This window comes from Grammomys surdaster, unplaced genomic scaffold, assembly GCF_004785775.1.
Source record: "Grammomys surdaster isolate TR1022 unplaced genomic scaffold, NIH_TR_1.0 125311, whole genome shotgun sequence".
Taxonomy (NCBI): domain Eukaryota; kingdom Metazoa; phylum Chordata; class Mammalia; order Rodentia; family Muridae; genus Grammomys; species Grammomys surdaster.
Window position 1 is genome coordinate 49,724 of NW_021620189.1, and position 24,226 is coordinate 73,949.

At 33.9% G+C, this 24,226-nt stretch overlaps 1 protein-coding gene across 4 annotated transcripts in view; it reads right to left on the bottom strand.

Annotated features, from left to right (window-relative positions):
- The window catches only part of Ube3a (ubiquitin protein ligase E3A), an 89,026-nt gene that overhangs the window by 15,468 nt on the left and 49,332 nt on the right, over positions 1 to 24,226 (bottom strand). For all 4 annotated transcript variants that reach the window (XM_028785678.1, XM_028785680.1, XM_028785679.1 and 1 more), the window contains 7 exons: positions 20,945 to 21,228; positions 16,833 to 18,079; positions 4,342 to 4,486; positions 2,692 to 2,897; positions 1,751 to 1,915; positions 305 to 460; positions 133 to 206 (listed from right to left, as the gene is read on the bottom strand). In XM_028785678.1, coding sequence (XP_028641511.1) covers positions 133 to 206; positions 305 to 460; positions 1,751 to 1,915; positions 2,692 to 2,897; positions 4,342 to 4,486; positions 16,833 to 18,079; positions 20,945 to 21,228 — 2,277 coding nt within the window. The remainder of the gene's footprint in view (positions 1 to 132; positions 207 to 304; positions 461 to 1,750; positions 1,916 to 2,691; positions 2,898 to 4,341; positions 4,487 to 16,832; positions 18,080 to 20,944; positions 21,229 to 24,226) is intronic.

Genomic DNA, 24,226 nt, shown 5'->3' on the forward strand with positions numbered 1-24,226 from the left:
TGGTAATATTAATATAGGTCTTTTTTTGAGTTTATCTGTTTGGTAACCAGAGCCTACCAATACATGACACAAAAACACACATACATTTCTTTGATGAAAAAAATCTTCCTTTTTAAGAATTAAACACCTCACCTAATCACAACAGATTCTCTCGTATAGCCACCATCATACTCTGTAGTTTCTTCCAGTGCCTGGAAATCTAGGTTCTGAAAATTATAGAAAAAAAAATGGACTTTAACATCTATAGTACACCACTAAAAAATAAAAATATAAATTATGACCTTTTTTGAAATGTCTTTCTTACCCGGCTTCCACATATAAGCAATTCAATTTCTTCTGGTCTGAATAAGTATTTTAAGGGCGATTCATTAGTCACCATATGAAAACCTCTGCGAAATGCCTTGAATTGTTTTTCTACAGATTTATTGAGAATGTAGTCTGAATAGAGATTGACAAATTCCTGTAGGAGTACCAACAAGAGATCATATGCTATACAGATGAAACACAATTTCCTACTGGGCTACATAGTTTTAATATCTACCCTCCACCCCAAGAAAACCTTTAGCAGAATTTTTTGTTAATATGTTTAACAAATAGATTATGGAGAGTTGGTTCAGTGCAGAAGAGCATTAGCAACTCTTGGAAAAGATGTAAGTTCAACTTCCAGCAGCTAACAACCATTTATAATTCTGATTCCAGAGGACTAAATACTCTTTTCTGGACTCCATGAGCAATATATGCAAATAGTAGACCAACATATACAGACAAAGCACTCATACATATATGATAAACATAAGACTTAAAAAATTAATAAAATGTAATATGTACAAATAAAATTATTTTCAATTTCTCACTTCTGACAGGTATTAAATCTGTAAGTCATATGCATAAAATAGTTATACATTATGATTCTGAGAGTAAATTAAAGAAAAATTAATATAAACTAATTAATAGCAATAATGTAATAATGTAACAATAATATAATAATGTAAATAATAGTAAGATTAAAATAAAAGATTACAAAGGACTTATATAACAACAGAACCTCTAGCATGCAATATAAATTTAAGTTATGAATACTGAATTTGAGCAAACCAGAATGTCTCAGGTTTCCTCTGGAAATTTTGGTATTGGTAAGCTAGCTACTGTATCCAGTTTAGCAAATATGGTATTTGTTGGTAAATTAAGCTACTATATCAAATTATAAAAATGTAGTCTGTATCATGATAGTATACTATTTCACAAAAAAATAATAGTATAAATTAATATATTTCTTAAAATTATACTATTTACTGTAACTTCCTTATTATGCTCACAGTTATTTTCTGTTGCCAAATAAATACCTTTTAAAGAGAAATCAAATCTGATGTGAACAATTTCGTATGTATAATTAGACTTCAAATGGAAGGAAAATGCGTATACACAGTAACTCAGATCTCAATCACTGGGCTCTGTATACCTCCTAGGTTTAAGACCCTGCTTCTAGCATTACACTACAGTAATATTTACCCATTCATTCTTTGCTAGTCTATTTAGTCTTTCTCTAAAGGAGAATTAACAATTAACTGTGTACAATCTCATAAGCTCTTATCTAAGAGTTAGGAAACTGTAGCTTTACTATTTAGATAAATTTGTTTATGTAAAGCTTTTGTTACTGCTTCAAATCATATTAGATGATTCTTTGAAAACTTTGTAAAAATACTACTTTGAAATTATATATTTATAAAAACAATGACAAAAATTGTATTACCTTCCTGTTTTCATTTGTAATTGGAATTTTATCACCATTTTCTTTTAGATCATACATCATTGGGTTACCAAAAAGATCTGTCTGTGATATCTGGAAAGTGATCATCATATCATCTTCCACATTCCCTTCATATTCCAATAAATCCTTTAAACTCTGATATAAAACCTAACAACCAGAAAGAGAAGTGAGGTCACCAAATAACTACTAAAACAAATAAAAATAAGAGATTACTCATTATTTGTAGAAACAACTTGTCAACAAAAATGAAGCCATAAACATTCTGCATCTCTCAAGTAGTTTACTAAGATAGAGAAAGGCTGTCACAAGTTACTTGAAAATTCTTCAAATCATCAGTTCAGCAACAGATTTCATACCACGCTCTAGAACATACAATGTGTCTCCATGCTGGTGGCATGGCACAGGAAAAGAGGAAAAACAAAACAAAACAAAAAACAAACAACAACAAAAACCACACACATATCAACTGTACCTATCAGCGGCCAGGCAATGATCATTTTACTACACAGACTCATATGTGACATTGAAAGCATGATGTTTACAACATTTTTTATGGGGTCAATCAAAACATACTTGATGTAATATATAAAAAATTATAGCCAGGCAGTGGTGGCACACACCTTTAATCCCAGCACTTGGGAGGCAGAGGCAGGCAGATTTCTGAGTTCGAGGCCAGCCTGGTCTACAGAGTGAGTTCCAGGACAGCCAGAGCTATACATAGAAACCTTGTCTCAAAAAAACAAAACAAAACGAAAAAAAATATGAGTGTTTATTATACCTAAGCAGATTAAAAGCATTTTACTGTACTAGATAGCAGTATCAACAAAAGTTTACAAATTAAATCATGTTTTTATATAAATTAAGATATACTTCTGTATATAGATACAATCTTAAAGACTATTAACAAAGGACAAAAAACTTACTGGGTGAGAGTCTCCCAGGTCACAAAAGGTTCCTTTTTTCCCCATTAGCTTCCTGTACACAACCATGGGAAAATGGACATCCAGTATACAGTTATTGTAAATAGCCAGTCCCAGGACTATGCCAATAAGAGTAAACTGACCCTCAGTTTCAAAAGAAGACGGATTAAACCAAAATAATTTTGTAGCTTCATCATATGTGAACATACCTATAGAGAAATAATTAAAATATAATTTATACTATTTGAAAGACTAAGAATTTAATTAGAATTTTAAACAAAATCACATACAGAATTTAATTCTTTTCTACTTCATATATGTGAGAAAACTGTACAAAAATGGTATTTGATCATCATAAATGTGTTGATTCATGCCATGCAATATGGAAAATCCAACACAACAAAATCAAATCAAAATGTGGGTGATATTTCTGTAAAGTTTTTTCTATAATTTTATTAAATTGAAGGTTTATCATTCTTCACTGACTAATGAAAGGTCATCTTAAGGTCATTTCATCCATTTAATGACTGAAAATTATGTATGAAGCAAATGCATTTAAGTACAAAAAATTGGAGAAAGTTGATTAAGCTACTTAAAATTCATATTAAATCTGAGCTAATATAATTTTTTAAAATATTTTCAGCTTCACATGATCTTCATTATTCAAAGCCAAACTCAAGAGAGATTTTTTCTATCATCATTATTTTATCTATGTGAGCATTAAGAGATTTGCCTTCTTTATTTTTACTGAACATCAAAATTAAATTAAAACAAACTTTATATGCCTTTTAACTTTTCTAGGTTTATTTTCAGTTGCTTCTCAGGAAACACTTTTTAAACAAAGTCTAACATGCTGGGGGAGAAAGGACTGAATAACTTAGAACTTGGTAAAATGAGTAAGGAAAATCAAGAGTTTAAGGCCATAGTACTAATAAAATGTAAAGAGATTGTTTAAAAAGCCAAAACCAAAATAAGCAAATCAAAAAAGCTTTGGAAAATATTTTTGTAATGGAACAGGAGTATTAAAAAATAAAAAACAGTATTAAAATGTAAATTTAGGTTAATTTTATAAGAATTTTGAAAATATTTTAAAATGTTTCCTCATTTTCATTTTCAGTTTTAATAAAAAAGAAAAGCACACTTTTCTCCTTGAACTTTAGGAATATAAATTAAGTCTAGGCTTTTTCTTGCAATTTAGTATTTGTGGAATACTTGTTTCACAAGTATCCAATGCATACTTGTGTTCCAGTTTGAAAAATATGTAAATCATGTATGTATGTATATTTATTTATTTGGAAGCCATATTAAAGATCCATGGAGTATCAAAACTTCCAGTTCACAAATAATAAATCTGATTAAATGTCATCAATGGATGCTCCTGGTCTCAAGAGCATTGAGCTATAGATTAAAAGAGGATGAATTATATAACCCATGATTCTCATGACTTCAGGTTTTCCAAATCCACCATTCTAAGGTTTTTCAAATTAAATTTACCGAGAAGGTAACTGTTTTCTACTAGAGCATTTGGCTAAGTAATCTATGGAAGAACCCAATTCGTTTACAGCTTATTGTAACTAATAGTATTTATAAACCAAGTTCAAATTCTAATTCAAAAGGCTAACACACCATCATAATCATATCATTAATATTTACCAATATCAGGATTAAAGATTTCCTCCACAACCAACTGAAAAAACTCTTTGGAAACGCCTCCCTCATCTACTCCTTGTTCTCCTTCAAATTCCACATACAGCTGCTTCTTCAAGTCTGCAGGATTTTCCATAGCAATCATCTCTAGCTGTTGATTGAAAATATAAGAAAGAGAACAGTTGAGAACAGGAAAAAGTAAGGAAAAGTAAGATATAAGTAAGTGGAAGAAAATAAGGAGTAGCAATAACAAAATAATACGGAAACAAAACAATGAATTTTGTTTCTGAAAGGGAAAAAAAAAAGAGGCAAACTGATTTACTGTTTTGGGGAAGGCTTATTTCAACACACAAGTCTGTATTGTGTTTAAGAAGCTATGTATTTCTTAGTAAGGGATATAGCCAAAACGTTGTCGGCAGCAGGATGGGGTTGATGATTGAAATGATGTCCTGTATATCATCTTCTTTAGGGGTCTAAGGGCCTATGAGTTTATTTTGTAATGGATCTCTATCTTGCTCTTCTTTAACTCATTGGTATGTCCTCATGTATGAATATTCACATGTCTCCTTCTACCTAAGATGGTATTCCTCAGGACCTGTTCACCTTATTTATCAGGATAGGATCTCTCTTTGGCCTGGAAGACTGCATATCATGATAAGCTGTGCTGTCTGATAGGCCCTGGAATCTCTGCTAGTACCTGCCTACCTAGCATCAGGACTACAATGCCCACTCAAATTTTCTTTTCTATAACAGACTCCTGCAGATTAAACTCTTCTTGTAAGTTGATCTCCCTTCTCAGTTCACGTTACTAATTTTCAGGTCAGTATTTACTGAAAATTTCCTTGATGGCAGTATTTTGTTGGTGAACATATAAGATATTTAGTTTCAAGTTCCAAATACCACTAAATATTAACATTTAATTACTAAGCCTTAATAAATCAATCCTATTTTCTAATGTACTAATGAAACAGAGCTAATATTCTTCCTTCTATAAGATGGCAAATGCCTAAAAATATATCAAGTCTAAGGAGCATGAATAACTTATTATCCTTCAAAACTATAGATCTTTAAAAATTCGTAATTTTATGTTCCCAAAAGATCAATAGGTAGATCTGATACTTTACAGCCAAATATATAAAGTTAACCTTGAAAATGGAGAAAACATACCAAGAACAGTATTAGCTGGAAACCTGTTCTAAAACAGAATAATGTTGAACACTTGAATTTTCATGATTATCTTAGCTCAAATTTGGTCGCAACACAATATACTGTTATTTCTGTGCTTTCTCCCAGTTCTCAACTTGCTAAGAAAACTTGTTAATTATTGATTCAAAGGCCTGTTGGTATTCAAGACAGCATACAGTCTCTACCTTTTTCCCCCAATTCTGTTTCCAGTTTTATTGTGATCACTAAAAAATATTTTTTTATCTTTTTTGTCTTGGTTTGAAATGTAAAATAAGCATGATAATATAGTATCAAATAAACTAATAAGTGCTTAAATTAACTCCCTAACATTAACTCTAAGTTTGCGGTTGCAAGTATTATCATTCTAGTAATTTTTAAATATTCCAGGCTTTCTATATATGGTAGAACATGCATTTGATCCCAGTACTCAAACTCAGTGGGTTTAGTGTAGTTATGTCTACATAGAAAATTCTAGCAGTGGTGTTACATGCCTTTAATCCCAACACTTGGGAGGCAAAGGCAAATAGATTTCTGAGTTCAAGGCCAGCCTTGTCTACAGAGTGAGTTCCAGGATAGCCAGGGTTATACAGAAAAACTCTGTCTCAAAAAACAAACAAAAACAAAACAAAACAAAAAACAGAAAATTCTAGTCCAATGAGGGCTTTATAGTGATTCTCTATCTAAAATAAGACTAACAAGTAAATAAATATTTCCAATTTTGTCAGAATATTTAACGACAAGATTTTAAAAACAGAAGTATTCCAGGAATAAGACAGCAGCAGAAGCAGCAGCAGCAATATATGAAACTTTATGGGTCACTTTATAATTAAAACTGATTTGATATCTATAACTCCTTAGCAAGTAGGATGCTAAAACCATTTTACAGATGGTCCCTTCAAGTAATAAAAGTATAAATAACTTAAGAAATAATAATTCAGAGAAGACAGGTTTTAATCCAGGGAGCAAGCTTTTAGCCCATGGTTTACCTATTTTTCCAAAGAAACTAGAGATATTATTTGCTTTTAGGTTTTGTGGGACTTTTCTCCTTTGGATATCAATATTTTCAACAATACTCATGTATTACTTTCAGAATCAGGATGTATTCATATATTATAATTTAAAAATAGTTGGTAACTTAATTCTGTAGGTGAAAATGTCCAATTAGATATTTAAGACTATTCCCAAGGTTGCCAAAATGACTTTCTAAATTATTATCTTGTTTGAGATGATGCATTAGTAGCCTATCTTTTTAAAAATTCTGGTAACAAAAACAAAGCATAAAATTTAATACTAACCATACAAAAAGCCATTAGCAAAAGAAGTCACATTAAATTTTTCTTTTCCTTAAAAAATAGTAACAATTCCAAATCTGAACCCCTAAAAGGCCAGACCTTGACTATTGTTCTTGTGTGTTTATTTTGGGGGCAATTCTTCGTTTAGATTGTGAAGGCAGTCTAAAGCATCTCGTACATGGCAGTACGGTCTCTTTCTTAATATAGCTCATCTTGTACTACTTTTTAAGATTTTATATACGCTACATCCTTTAAAATGCTTTATTTTTTAAAAAGGGGAAAGAGAAAATGTCACTTATTAGGGCGGAAGTAGAGGGAAACATGCGCCAAAGAACAACTGAGGAGTTCACAGCATAAGATTTAGGAGTCAATTATTTCCTACCATGTGCGTCTTAGGGATTAAACTCAAACATCAAGCCTGGTGGCAAGTGATTTTACCCACTAAACCAACACAATAGCCTATAAAGAGTATTTTTTTTAAAAGAATGTGTTAAAACTTCTACACTAGGATTATTATTCAAATAGAAGCTATGTTCTCATTAATATTTATATCTGTACTATTTTCAAATTAAAAAAAAGTCTAAAACCATTTAAAACAAAGCAAAAGAAATATTGCTGTTTTTTATTTTTAGTAGAAATAAACTGTAGATTTATTTATTATGTATTTATTGTTTAGTAGAAATAAATTTAAAAACCAGTACCTTATACTTATATACTGACTATTCTTTTCTCAATGAGACAGATATTCTAAAATACCAGTTGGGGAAATGAGCTGTTAGACTGATTAAAATCAATGAATAGACTTTTCCTTAAAAAAGAAAATTGGCGCCCTGCCTGGTCCTTTGGGCTGGAGCAGACACAGAGTTGGTCTGCTCCTGTTCTGTGGAGAAACTGAATCCTCAGTCATCGAGGAGCCACTGCACTCAGAGCAGCTGGTAAGAACTCCATCTCACTCCCTAAGCCCCAGAGATACATCTGGGAGCCAGGGACATTCAGGACACAGCAGCTACCCAAACCACGCCCCTCCGGAATTCCACTTCCCTTCCGCCCCTGCCTGGTCCTTTGGGCTAGGACAGACACAGAATCGGTCTGCTCCTGTCCTGTGGAAACACTGAATTCCGAGTCATCCTAGAAGAGCCACTGTACTCAGAGCAGCCAGTAAGAACTCGATCTCACTCCCTAAGCCCCAGAGATACATCTGCGAGCCAGGGACATTCAGGGCACAGCAGCTACCCAAACCGGCCCCTCCGGAATTCCACTTCCCTTCCGCCCCTGCCTGGTCCTTTGGGCTGGAGCAGACACACAGTCGGTCTGCTCCTGTCCTGTGGAGAAACTGAATCCTGAGTCATCGAGGAGCCACTGCACTCAGAGCAGAAGGATTTCCAGATCCAAGAGGTGGCCTCAGTCCCAGGAGTTCTTCCACCCAGGAGATTAGGAGCATAAGACCACAGAGACATCTGGACACTGAGGAGCTCTGCAATAAGCAAGATAACTGGAAATACAGACTCCACTCTTACACAGTGAGGGCAGGTACCACTAGAGTTAACCAGATGGCGAAAGGCAAGCGCAAGAACATAAGCAACGGAAACCAAAGTTTCTTGGCATCATCAGTACCCAGTTCTCCCAATATAGCAAGCCCTGAACACCCCATCACACCTGAAAAGCAGGATTCAGAATTAAAATCACTTCTCATGATGATGATGAGGATTATAAGAAGGAATTAAGTAACTCCCTTAAAGAAATACAGGAGAGTACAAGTAAACAGATAGAAGCCCTTAAAGAGGAATCACAGAAATCCCTTAAAGAAATGCAAGAAAACACAAAGAAGGAATTAAACAAAAACATTCAGGATCTGAAACGGGAAATAGAAACAATAAAGAAAGTTCAAAGGGAGACAACCATGGAGATAGAAAACCTAAGAAAGAGATCAGGAGTCACAGACGCAAGCATCACCAACCAAATGCAAGAGATAGAAGAGAGAATCTCAAATGCAGAAGATACAGTGGAAAATATTGACACAGTTGTTAAAGAAAATGCAAAATGCAAAAAACTCCTAACTCAAAACATCCAGGAAATCCAGGACACAATGAGAAGACCAAACCTAAGGATAATAGGCATAGATGAGAATGAAGATTCCCAACTTAAAGGGCCAGTAAATATCTTCAACAAAATTATTGAGGAAAACTTCCCTAACCTAAAGAACAAGATGCCCATAAACATTCAAGAAGCCTATAGAACACCAAATAAGACTAGACCAGAAAAGAAATACCTCCCGTCACATAATAATCAAAACATCAGATGCACAAAACAAAGAAAAAATACTAAAAGCAGTAAGGGAAAAAGGTCAAGTAACATATAAAGGCAGATCTATAAGAATAACACCAGACTTCTCACCAGAGACTATAAAAGCCAGAAGAGCGTGGACTGACATCATACAGACCCTAAGAGAACACAATTGCCAGCCCAGATTACTATACCCAGCAAAACTCTCAATTACTATAGATGGTGAAACCAAGATATTCCATGACAAAACCAAATTTGCACAATATCTTCCCACAAACCCAGCACTTCAAAGGATAATTGATGGAAAACGCCAACACTAGGAGGGAAACTACAACCTAGAAAAAGCAAGGAAGTAATCTTCCAACAACCCCAAAAGAAGATAACTATACAAATATAACTTTACCTCTAATAACAAAAATAACAGGAAGCCACAATCATTTTTCCTTAATATCTCTTAACATCAATGGTCTCAATTCCCCAATAAAAAGACGCAGACTATCAGACTGGATACACAAAGAAGACCCAGAATTTTGATGCATACAAGAAACGCACCTCAGTGACAAAGACAGACACTACTTCAGAATAAAAGGGTGGAAAACAATTTTCCAAGCCAATGGTCCCAAGAAACAAGCTGGAGTAGCCATTGTAATATCAAATAAAATCGACTTTCATCCAAAATTAATCAAAAAAGATAAGGAAGGACACTTCATACTCATCAAAGGAAAAATCTACCAAGGTGAACTCTCAATTCTGAACATCTATGCTCCAAATGCAAGGGCACCTACATACATAAAAGAAACTTTACTAAAGCTCAAAACACACATTACACCTCACACAATAATAGTGGGGGATTTCAACACCCCACTCTCAGCAATGGACAGATCATGGAAACAGAAAACTAAACCGATACACTTTGACATTAACAGAAGTTATGAACCAAATGGACTTAACAGACATCTATAGAACATTTCATCCTAAAACAAAAGAATATACCTTTTTCTCAGCACCTCATTCTACCTGCTCGAAAATAGACCGTATAATTGGTCACAAAACAACCCTCTACAGATACAAAAAGATTGAAATATTCCCTTGCATCTTATCATATCACCACGGAATAACACTAGTCTTTAATAATGACAAAACCAATGGAAAACCCACGTACACATGGAAACTGAACAACTCTCTACTCAATGATGACTTGGTCAAGGAAGAAATAAAGAAAGAAATTAAAGACTTTTTAGAATTCAATGAAAATGAGGACACATCATACCAAAACTTGTGGGACTCCATGAAGGCAGTGATAAGAGGAAAACTCATAGCTCTAAGTGCCTACAAAAAGAAACTGGAAAGAGCACACACTAACAACTTGACTGCACAACTAAAAGCCCTAGAACAAAAAGAAGCAAATACACCCAGGAGGAGTAGAAGGCAGGAAATAATCAAACTCAGAGCTGAAATCAACCAAATAGAAACAGAAAGAACAATACAAAATATCAATAAAACCAGGAGCTGGTTCTTTGAGAAAATCAACAAGATAGATAAACCGTTAGCCAGATTAACCAGAGGGCACAGAGACAGTATCCAAATTAAGAAAATCAGAACTGAAAAGGGAGACATAACAACAGAAACTGAAGAAATTCAAAAAATCATCAGATCCTACTACAAAGGCCTATACTCAACAAAACTGGAAAACCTGGATGAAATGGACAATTTCCTAGACACATACCAGGAACTGAAGTTAAACCAGGAGCAGATAAACCATCTAAATAGTCCCATAACCCCTCAGGAAATACTAGCAGTCATTAAAAGTCTCCCCATTAAAAAAAGCCCAGGACCAGATGGTTTTAGTGCTGAATTCTATCAGACCTTCAAGGAAGACAGAATACCAATGCTCTTCAAACTATTCGACAAAACAGAGACAGAAGGAACACTACCCAATTCGTTCTATGAAGCTACAATTACACTCATACCCAAACCCAACAAGGACCCAACAAAGAAAGAGAACTTCAGACCAATCTCCCTTATGAACATCGATGCAAAAATACTCAATAAAATTTTAGCAAACCGAATCCAAGAACACATCAAAACAATTATTCATCATGATCAAGTAGGTTTTATCCCAGGAATGCAGGGATGGTTCAATATTCGGAAATCCATCAATGTAATCCACTATATAAACAAACTTAAAGAAAAAAACCACATGATCATCTCACTAGATGCTGAGAAAGCATTTGACAAAATTCAACATCCCTTCATGATAAAAGTCTTGGAAAGATCAGGAATTCAAGGTCCCTACCTAAACATAGTAAAAGCAATTTACAGCAAACCAGTAGCCAACATCAAGCTAAATGGAGAGAAACTTGAAGCAATCCCACTAAGATCAGGGACTATACAAGGCTGCACACTCTCCCCCTACCTATTCAATATAGTACTGGAAGTCCTAGCCAGAGCAATTAGACAACAAAAAGAAGTCAAAGGGATACAAATAGGAAAGGAAGAAGTCAAAATCTCACTATTTGCAGATGATATGATAGGATACTTAAGTGACCACCAAACTTCAACCAGAGAACTCCTAAACGTGATAAACAACTTCAGCAAAGTGGCTGGTTATAAAATCAACTCAAGCAAATCAGTAGCCTTCCTCTACATGAAAGATAAACAGACTGAAAAAGAAATTAGGGAAATGACACCCTTCACAATAGTTGCAAATAATATAAAATACCTTGGTGGGAATCTAACCAAGCAAGTGAAAGACCTGTATGACAAGAACTTCAAGTCTCTGAAGAAAGAAATCAAAGAAGATCTGAGAAGATGGAAAGATCTCCCATGCTCATGGATTGGCAGAAATAATAGAGTAAAAATGGCCATCTTGCCAAAAGCAATCTACAGATTCAATGCAATCCCCATTAAAATCCCAACTCAATTCTTCACAGAGTTAGAAAAGGAAATTCTCAAATTCATATGGAATAACAAAAAACCCAGGATAGCAAAAACTAGTCTCAACAATAAAAGAACTTCTGGAGGAATCACCATCCCTGACCTCAAGCTGTACTACAGAGCAATAGTGATAAAAACTACCTGGTATTGGTACAGAGACAGGCAGGAAGATCAATGGAATAGAATTGAAGACCCAGAAATGAACCCACACTCCTATGGTCACTTGATCTTTGACAAAGGAGCTAAAACTGTCCAGTGGAAAAAGGACAGCATTTTCAACAAATGGTGCTGGTTCAACTGGAGGACAACATGTAGAAGAATGAAAATTGATCCATTCTTATCCCCTTGTACAAAGCTCAAGTCCAAGTGGATAAAGGACCTCCACATAAAACCAGATACACTGAAACTAATAGAAGAGAAGGTGGGGAAGAGCCTTGAATACTTGGGCACAGGGGAAAAGTTCCTGAACAGAACTCCAATGGCATATGCTCTAAGATCAAGAATTGACAAATGGGACTTCATAAAATTGCAAAGTTTCTGTAAGGCAAAGGACACTGTCAATAGGACAAAACGACAACCAATAATTTGGGAAAAGATCTTTACCAATCCTTCATCTGATAGAGGGCTAATATCCAATATATACAAAGAACTCAAGAAATTAGACTCCAGACAACCAAATTACCCTGTTAAAAAATGGGGTATAGAGCTTAACAGAGAATTTTCAACGGAAGAAACTCGAATGGCCGAGAAGCACCTAAAGAAATGTTCAGCATCCTTAGTCCTGGGGAAATGCAAATCAAAACAACCCGAGATTCCATCTCACACCAGTCAGAATAGCTAAGATTAAAAACTCAGGTGATAGTAGATGCTGGCGAGGGTGTGGAGAAAGAGGAACACTCCTCCATTGTTGGTGGGACTGCAAGATGGTGCAACCACTTTGGAAATCAGTCTGGCAGTTCCTCAGAAAATTGGACATAGCTTTACCTGAGGATCCAGCTATACCACTCCTAGGCATATACCCAGAAGATGCTCAAACATATAACAAGGACATATGCTCAACTATGTTCATAGCAGCCTTGTTTATAATAGCCAGAAGCTGGAAAGAACCCAGATGTCCTTCAACTGAGGAATGGATTCAAAAAATGTGGTATATTTACACAATGGAGTATTACTCAGCTATTAAAAACAATGAATTTGAGAGGTTCCTAGGTAAATGGATGGAACTAGAAATTATCATCCTGAGTGAGGTAAGCCAATCACAAAAGAAAACACATGGTATTCACTCACTGATTATTTGATATTAGCCCAGAACCTTGAAATGCCCAAGATGCAACTCACAGGCCACATGAAGCCCATAAAGAAGGAAAACCAAGTGGGGCGTGATTCGGTCCTTCTTAGAAGGAGCAACAAAATACTCAAGGGAGCAAATATGGAGACAAAGTGAGGGACAGAAACTGAAAGAGGGGCCGTCTCAAGACCACTTCACCTGAGTATCTATCCCATGTGCAATCACCAAAGGTAAATGCTGATGTGGAAGTCAGGAAGTGCATGCTGATAAGAGCCTGATATGGATATCTCCTCAGAGGTCTTCAAGAGTCTGACATACCCAGAGGCAGATGCTCACAACTAGCCATTGAACTGATCATGGGGTTCTCAATAGAGGAGTTAGAGTGAAGACTGAAGGAAAGCTGAAAGGATTTGCGGCACCATGAGGAGAGCAACAATACCAACCAACAACAGCTCCCAGGGTCTAAACCACCAGCCTGGGAGCACTTAGGGAGGGATCCAGAGCTTCAGTTGAATATGTAAGAGTGGAGGGCCCTGCTGGGCATAGGTGGAAGAAGAGAACCTTGACTGCATGAAGGCTGGATGCCCCAGGGGCTGGGAATTTTGAGGGTGGGGAGGTGGGAGTGTGGGGGGAGTAGATAGAGGTTACATCCACAGAGAAGGAGGAGGAGGGGTGAAGGGATTGGGGGTTCCTGGGTGGGTGGGGGATGGGGTAAGGGGACAACATAGGAAATGTAAATAAAACATCCAATAAAAATTTAAAAAAAAAATTATTAATATTAAATAACAAAAAAAAAAAAAAGAAAAAAGAAAATTGGCCAGGAGTGTTTGTACACACTTATAATTTTAGTACTCAAGTAGAAAAGAGAAACAAGATCACAATATCAAGGATAGGCTATATAAACACTCTTTATCAAATAAAAATAATAAAAGATTATTAATTCTAATTTACTGGCCTTCTGTCTACCATTAAGCCAGCTAGTCTAATTAACACTGAAATATGAGGTTCATTAGAAAACTTACAAAAGTCACATATGTAATCTTTTCTAGGCCTCACTTATAAACTAAGGAGAAAAACGTATTATTTCTTTCCTAGCTCTTAAGGCTAGGGTTCTATAACTTCTATTATTTGTTTATTAATGTTGAATTCACTACGAAACTTGTCATTCCTTCTTCTCTAAACACCCTTACTATGCAGTTCAAAATGATTGGGTCATAAGATATTGTGATTAACAGGAATATTCTATCAAGCTATTTTATGAATGAAAGAAAGAAAGGAAGGAAGGAAGGAAGGAAGGAAGGAAGGAAGGAAGGAAGGAAGGAAGGAAGGAAGGAAGGAAGAACAAGGTTTAAAAACAATAGGGATTTGTGTAGAATGTACAATAAGACATGGAAAGAGTAGAATTCCATCAGTTCACCTGTGGATATTTTTTCGAATTTAGCTTGCTGTAAACCTCCAACTTTCTGTTATTAAACTAATTAAACTATAATAATTACCCTTTGCTGAGGGGCATCAATTTGATCTCTAAGGCCTGAGTGTATGCTTATATTTCTAACCCTTTCACAGTAATATACTGAAAAAGCAAGAAATTTGAGAGGGGGTCAGTTTAAAGTGGTTCAGAAAGAGAAAAAAAGAGGAGAAAGGGAAAAGAAACCAATATAGGAGAAAGAAGAGTTGGGTGAAACTCTTATGAATTTTCTCAATAAATACTATCTCTTTGAAACTCTACTTTTTATCAATGAGACAGACATATAGAATTGCTGAAGGCCAGGTGTTCTATAAAATGGTACTAGTCAAGTATGGATATTATCAAATGAATCGTGATTTATAACGTGTCAAGCCATACGGTCAGTTGACATAATTAAATAGTATTTACTAGCAACAGTTTGTTAGCATACTTACAAGACTTATCTGTTAATTTTACTCCAGCAACTCATTAGGAAAATGCAGAAGAGGCTAATTTTGTCCTAAATGATAATTAAAAAAATTTACAAATTCTATCTAAATTTTTACCAGTTCTTAACTCAATAACTTTAGTATAGAAAAAAAGAATAGAATAAAATAAGGAAAAAAATCAAGTAGGGCAGATGCATAATTTTTTATTAAATGTGAATTTAGTTCAGTCTTATGACTTCAAATTTAGACAAATCCATCGCAAAACAAAAATAAATGTTGAAATAAATATTATTTGTTAGTTATCTGTTAATGGGTTATTATTATTTGTTAGTATGTAAGGATGACGCTTCAATTTTTAACTGGTACTAAATCTTACATCAAGTTTATACATGAAGAACTAGCACTAACAGAAATAATTAATACCAAGGAATACCCTGAATTCCTTATATATAATTTTGTTAGCATATGACTGGCAATTTCCAAACCAATTTCCTAGTTTAACTGACAGGGACTCTGTAATTCTTGTCATCTGTGGAAAAAAGGAACAGACAAGAGGCAATATCATTTGGGGGAAAAAACAACAACAACAAAAAAAAAAAAAAAAAAAAAAAAAACCCCAGGCAGTTAGAAGTTTCTGATTTTCTAGTTAAATCATCTAGATTTAACTGATATTATTAATGTTAATTCCAAGTTCCCAAAATTGCTACTTTACAGAAGTTTCAAGATTCATATAATTATTATTTAAAAAAAAAAAATCCTACAGTGTCACACAAGACACTGAGTGACTTAGAACTCCAAAGTCTTACTGATAAACACAGACTACTAACCTTTCCTTGTCATATAAAGTTCACAATACAACTCTGAGTTGTATTACACATAACGGAATTTGATGAGCACCTCTTACTCTTTTACAATGCAGATTTATTGTATGATTTCTTCCTATTACACCTACTTCCACCTTAACACTGTATAAAACAATACCATTTGTCATGTGTTCCAATCTTTGAAAACAAATCTTTTCTTCTTAATAGAAACATATAAGGCTGGCTTTCAAGATTTAGAAAATCCACTCCTTTTGTTTGCTTTGTACCTGTCTGTGTGTGCAAGTGTATGCATGCATGCAGGTATGTATGTAAATGCCAAAGGGGAAAATATATGTGTGGAGGTCAGAGAACATCAAGCAACAGTCTTTGTTTTCTACCTACTGAGACAGGGTCTAGTTATTTCTCAGTTTGTATTTGAGATTAGCCTCTGAGGATTCTTCTGTCTTTACTATCTTGCTTTAGGAAGTACTATTACAAATGGAACTACCATATCCTGCTTTACATTGTGTTCAGAAAATCCAAGCTTAAGTTCTCATGTTTGCACAACAAATGCTTTAGTCATTGAGTCATCTCCCCAGTACTAGAAAATCTATTCTTATTCAAAAATAATTATCATTAAACAACCAGGGTACCAGTATTTTTGGTAAGTAGCAACAAAGGTGTAGTAATATAGATCAGAAATGTTAACATGATCCTATCTTTTTTTTTTCAAAATTATAAAATAAATACACTGAAATATATCACTTTATAAATTTTAGTTTAATTCCAATTTTAAATAATAGTCAAACTTACCCGGACCAGTGCATCATCTATAATATGGTCACGTCTGACTTTGAGTCTCAAATATGGATTCAACTGCTGCCCTTGAACTAGACTGTAAAGAACAGTGATTCTTCTTTCACTGTACATGCGAATTCTATTGTCATAATATAATCCCAGATTCTTTGTGACAGCATTCAATATAAAGGGACATGTCATAAAAGAGAATTTGTTCTCTGTTTCAACTTTGAAAAATGTATAATCTTTGTCCATTTCTAGAACATCATTCAGTGGTTCATTAATGAATTCTTCAAAGGAAATAAGTGGTTTTCGACAGTCTAGAGTTTTAACGCCAAGTTCGGTTTCTAGTGGATCCACTCGAGGACCTTTCTTATTTCTTCTTTCATCTCCCAGAAGCTCCTGAAGTGTTAATTCACTGGACTCAGGTATGGGCTCTTCATCATCTTCCTCATTATGATTTGTGTCCACGTCCCCTCCCACTACATTTGCATAATAAATCATTTTCAAACACTTTGAAGCAGCAACAATGGAATCATCATCATTCACTAGATTTCGGCTATTAAATTCATTGCTTATGACTTTGTAGGTAATAAGTTGCTGAAATGTTTCCATCATTCTCCGAATCTGGTCGGCACTGTATTTAGACCATAGCCTAATCAGTTTTCCTTGAGCTTCAAGGGGTAGCTTACACATAGCTTTGCAAAATGATGGCAATGCCATTTCCAGATATTCAGGACTGTGGAGATTGCTATTCTCCATTACAATAATGACCACATTGATATAATTAGGATCTTTTTCATATGCACTCTGGTATGCCAAATCACATTCCATGTTAGGTGACAGATAGACAATTGCATTCAGGAAGGCAGTTTCTAGTTTTTCATCAGGGAGCAAATTGCTGTAGACCCTTCTAATAGCATCAATATCCAAAGTCACATCATCAGGACCTAATTTTTGTACATTGTTGTTTCCCTGTGAGCTATCACCCATCGTTGAAGAAGATGCTTCTGAGTCTTCTTCCATAGCAGCAGCAGAACACGCAGCTTTTTCCTTTTCATCTTCATCCTTGTCTTCATCCTTTTCTTGAAGTGATTTCAATTCCTCCTTAGTGTGTTGTTTGACTTTCCGAAAGCTCTTAACCAGTGCATCAGGACTAGAAAATATTCTTCCAATGACACGAATTATAGGGGTGTAATCACCCTTCTTTCTACAAAATTCATAAATTTCATATATTTTCTCTTCAGTTAGGTACATCACCTCTAGAAAATGGAAAGAAAAATAACATTTATTGTTGTAATATACATGTTTATTTTGTTATAATAATTTCTAGTGAAAAAGTAAATATCTAAACATTCTGGGCTTGATTTAGAATTTTTAAAAAATGTAATTTACTTATTAACACCCTAGAGTTACCAGCTCCTTTTTCATTCAAGTAATCCCAACATCATCACCCTTTCTTTCCATTTATTCAACAATATATAATTATTAATTATGCACTGATAATTAAGACTTGCCTTCTAACCAAGACATATATATATACTGGTACGTAACATTAATTGTAGGTATGAACAAATACATACATTTACTTATGATTTCATCACTGTACTTTATTACAACCTTAACAAAAAGCTACTACACTAATATCCTGAAATCATTTTCTTTTGTACTGTCCTCAAAAGAGTAAGGAGGCAAAGTTTTATAAAAAGGTTTCCACAGCCCATTTATTTGCAACCAATTCTTTCTATATTTTTGTACATACCAAAACCAAACTGACTCATCTCATGTATTTATTCGAGAGTTTCCATTCTGAGGCTGAGTAAAAGATATTACACATGTAAACTCTGCCGAAGTTAAAACTGCTACTACACCTAATACTACCTATGACCATTACTCGGGTTGTAATAACTCTTAACAGAGCAACTGGAAATTATTATAGTCATTTAAAAACAAACAAAAGAGAAAAAGCTAAGAAAGCAAAGACCAAAACTTGTATTGGCTTCTCACCATTAGGGAAAATGTCACTATCAACAAAGGCTTTACCATTTCAGGTTAACATATTTTATCTTATTGAAAAAAGATGGCATTTTATATACTAAAGTTTTAGAAATTAATATTATTTATCAAATAATAATGCTGAAGCCAAACAATCTTTTTCATCAAAGAGTAACATACTATAATTATTAAATCAAGCATTTAAGGTAGGATAATTCTATACTTACACTGACAATATACCCCATACATTGACAATATATCTAATATGTAAAATCTTTATTATGATTGCTACATATTATTAAAGGTACCTATTCAACTGTAAGAGATAATATGAAATTCAAGTCCAAATTGATGGAATGGCTTCCAAAATTTAAACCACAAAGCACTAAACTGTATAATCTGGGTATTAATAAACAAGTAAGTAAAGAGACATTTTTTTTTTAAGATTCACGTGTACATTCTAATATATGTGTTCTTGAAAATTGTTCGAGACATGGTTTCACACAGTATAAACAGACAGAACTGGCATCAACATGGTCCTTCCTTAGCTTCCTGAGTATCTGGACTACAATGCCACTAAGCTCAGCTCAAAAACATTCTTAAAGTGTAACATATTACTCTAAACAGTTTCATGCAAGAACAGTTGTGATAAACCAATTGATACCTACAAATCTAATTAAATTGAACAAATATAATTCTCAAAATGAGAGTAGAAGCATAATTAAGCATATATAATTCCTAACTCAAAAATATTAAAGTAAATAAGTAAAGGCAATAAAATTTAGAGTGATCAGCAAAAGCAAGAACCCATAAAAAAGGAACACACATACCCTAAGACAAGGCAAACATACCCACTATATACTAGATTTTCCCACAGTTAGTTGCATTCAACTATGGTGGGATAGTATATTTCATTTACTGTTACTCTGTGATGTCCACTTTATGGTGTAATTTGAGCCAATGCAGCTTCCACATTCAAAATATTGACAGCATTCAACTACTTATCTACAATGTGAACAAATTCATGAAATAGTACTGGCTATATATTTTTGAGTAGCAAAACTGATAATTTTGTTCTGATTTTTCTTTAGTTCTATTGTGAAGGTAACAGAATGAAGTTGTAATATAATTTTATTTCACTAATTCATTCAAACATGTTTCAAATGATAGTGGGGCTAATCCCTGGCAATCTGAAAGATTGAATTACCTTAATGCTAGTTGAAAATTACTTCCTTTAAGAGAAAAAATAGATTGAAAAAACATCAGAGACAATAGGAAGTTTTAAAAGTTTTCAAAATACAGGACTATTTTTAAATGACTAGATGCATTGGGGACATAGTTCAGTTGGTTAGTGCTTATCTTTCATTTATGAAGCCATCCTTAATACAACAGAAAACAAGTATGGAGGTATAAACCTTTAATTTCATTACTGGGGAAGTAGAAGCAGGAGTATTAAAAGTACAAGAACAGTGTCCCCTAACTTGCACAAAACAAAACGAAACAAAACCCACAAGACCTAAGTAGAGACTACTACTGGTAGGTTAGGTTCCTAAGATGCATGAGGATATCTAATTCCTATGGTAGAGAGAGCAGTATAAAAGTAGAAAATGTTAGAAGGAAAAAAATATATTTTTCAGATAATTATTGCAAAATTTTACCTGTTTTCTAAGAAAAGGAAAACAAAGACTACATTATACCTTATATTTGTATTTCTCCTTCTTTTACCACAGTTCCTGGAGTTCTGGAGCCAATACAAGGTATTTACTGCAAATGTAATATATGTAGTGACCTAATAAGGTATTAGCTACAATACAAATCATTACAAATTGAGTTCAACTCATTATCATATTAATTTTTAGAGTATAATCTGCTTCTGACTGACAACTGCTGAATCAGTAAATGTAAAAATAAAACGTAAATTAACTAACTACCTGACCTTTACCACACTTTACGAAAAATAGTGGCTCTAACTATACTTTGAGTTGAGTCATAAAAGGCAAAAAAACCAAAAACAAAAAACAAAAACCCAAAAAACAAAAACCCAAAAAACAAAAAGAAAACAAAAGCAACACGTTTTAAATCTCTGATATAGCTTTCAATTAGCCATTTTGAACTTAAATATAATCTCTTACCTTTAAATTCTTCTTTCTTGTCCATTTTTATCTCTGAGTTGTTAGATGCGCCTTTTGAGTTTTCAAGGTAAGCTGAGCTTGCTCCTTTCTTGGAGGGATGAGGATCACAGAGTTTTGCATTAATTTTATAAAGCTCAAGGGCTTTAATAGCTGCTGCATTGTTATCCATACGAAGAAAAGTTGGACAGGAAGCACAAAACTCATTCGTGCAGGCCTCATTTCCACAGCCCTCAGTTAACTGATGGTAGTAGCGTTCTATTAGATGCTTTGCAGCTGCTCGCTTCCTGTACCAGACATTCAAACAATAAGCATAGTGATTAGTACAGCTCAGAAACAAAGCCCAAGAGATAAGGCAAAAGTTAGCTAAGCAATAAAGCAATAAACTAAATATTACATGTAGAAACTGGAAATTCACTATTATCTCCCAAAGTGTTAATTAGTCAAATAATAAACACTTTCTAAAAAACTGTGATAAAGTTATGTCAGCTTATAATATTATTTTAATATGGTAGGCTTTTCTTCGGTTTAAAAAAGATAAGCTTAAGTTGATGGTGTATGATCCTTCAACTGTTTAGCAGAACAACAACAAAGACAATAAAAACATTGAGTGCATCACTATGTTACATCTCCATGGCAATTTTCCTTTTCAATATATATAAAATCACTAATTCTTTCTAATAGTTCCAAATACTTCATTTCCAGCTAACATCAAATTTCTAGAGTTTAAATTTTTTTCTCAATTAATAATCATAAGAAATTTAAAAGTGCTTTATAAATAAACTGTTTAAATCTCGTATTATACCAAGAGAAAGAAGCACCAAGGCATACAACCTTGAGCCCATACTTATCACTAACCCTCTTCATTAAATCCTTGTCCTAGGAAAGATAAAGGCTTTAACTTCCATTAGGAGAAACTCATATTCATCTTACTTCATCAACTTTATCCATGAAAATTAACATTCAATTAAGACATTTTTCATGCAAAGTAACCAATACAACTGAAGGAATGAATTATTTTACCAAACAAGAAGTTGTTCTACATAATCTAAATTATATACATTGACTCTAAAATTCTATTCTTCGAGATTACTGCAAAATTTAAGTAGAAATGTATATTTGGTCCATAGTAATACAATTCAAAGCAATCCTTTTGGGTCTATACAGGCATAGGAACTACATGTAGAAAGACTTTACCTACTTTCATTCTAAAAATTAATGCCATTATTTTAGACGGAACTAACTGACTAATGGCACTAAAGATAAATACGTAGGGCACTGATAAGTACTTCAGAACTATGTCATTATTTGTATGACAACGACTGGTGTGTCACACAGTCGTAACTCCTTTAGGTAATTCTATTTAGAAACATTCCCTGTATATTTGCCATGCATAGTATACAAAGGCCAACCCTGATGATTCAAATTTGATCCCTGGATCCCACTTGGTGAAAGGAGGAACTAATTACCACAAGGTGTCCTCTGACCTCTAAACACACCAAAACATATGCCCCGACACATGTATCTACAGAATATAAACAAATGTAATAAAGTTTAAAATGTATCATGGAAGTTAGAGATCTCACTTATCTAAAACATAGAGGAAGACGTATTTCCCTATTATTTATGGAAACTTGGCATGCCTAACAACAGCAATCCACTTCAATATACTGACAGCATGCACCAAATAAAATAATTACCAACAACCTTCTTATTATTTCCTTAACAAAAGCCAGTGACCAAGTTATAAATGTAGGATGAATCTGTTTCAAAATATTAAATATTTTTCTAAATGTTTGACTGAGTTAATTCTTCCAGGCACTTCATCCTAGCTACTTTTTTTTCTATAAGTATGTACTCAGGGAAGTTTCAAAACTTCATCTACATGATTTGAGTGGGGCCAATGTTTATTTACATCCATGATTTTTAAGCATTAATTTTAAAGTTCAAAATACTAAAATTCTAGTTTTCTTAAGAGTGCTAGGATTTGTTTGCAAATAACCACCCCCAAACCCTTACACACACACACACACACACACACACACACACACACACAAACACACATAATGCTTCTCTATGTGATACAGAACTGTTAATACTGAAAGTAGAAATCAGAATATCCCAAAGTCAGCTTGATATAATTAGTTGCATGAACTAATTTTCTAGGCCTCATTTTACCATCTTAAGTCCTTATAATTTGTCTAGCTAGCACTCCCTAAATTATGCCAAGTAATAAACTCAGCACACTACCAGATACCCTAATTATCCTATGAAGCTTGAACTTGAAGATTATCTTGTCTACAGCCAGTAAGAGAACTGAAAAAGTCAAATCTTGTAATTGATCTTATGCTATGACCACTAAGAAGTCAGGAAGATTTCCAGCTTCAGAATTCAATTTATTTTCAATCACTGTTTTACAGATTAAAATTTCAGAACAATTAATTTTTATCACCAGCAATCCTAAAAAGTTTTATATGAGAGAAAAAAAAGTAATATATAATTAAAAAACAAGACATCCCAAAAATTCCAATTGGAACATCACAACCATGTATACTATCTGTGTACTGTATAGAAATCTCCTGAATAAATTACATCACTATACTTAATATATTCCTAATTTATTGAAAATGGATATGCTAAGCACTTTATAAGAAGACTCAGTCCAGAAGTCTAAAACTCTAACAGTCAGAAATTCACAATTTTGAGGCCAGATTATTCGAGTTCATAAACAAGTTCTGCAACTGCAATTTAACCTTTCTATGTCTCAACTTCCTCATCCTTAGGATGGTGGTATATTTCAGAATTCTCATGATTTAAGAATTACAAGTGCTTAGACTATTTTGGTTGACTTTAGAAGAGGTAGGAAGAAAAATAGAAGGTGAAGATGAGCGAAATGCATGGTATTATATATGAAATTCTCAAATAATTAATGAACAGTATACTTCCTTAAAAAGAAAAAGAGTATTACGTGGTACATACTAGGCCCTATTGGAAAGTATCAGATGCTATTGCAATTGCTGTAATTTCTATCATTTGCATAAGTATATGACTTGGTCAAGATAACTCCCAATCCACTAAATCTCAGAGGAATGACATAGGAAGCCTTACATGTGAAAAATTAAAATCTAGACTTGAACTCTAAAATTTGAAATTTTAGCATTACTAAAGGGGAGATAGCAGAGTAAATGCTTGAAACTCACCAGCTTCTTTGTACCTCGTTACAAATAGAAGCTCACTAATAATAGCAATATTAAATTAAGAAAACAGAGGCCATAATAAAACCTC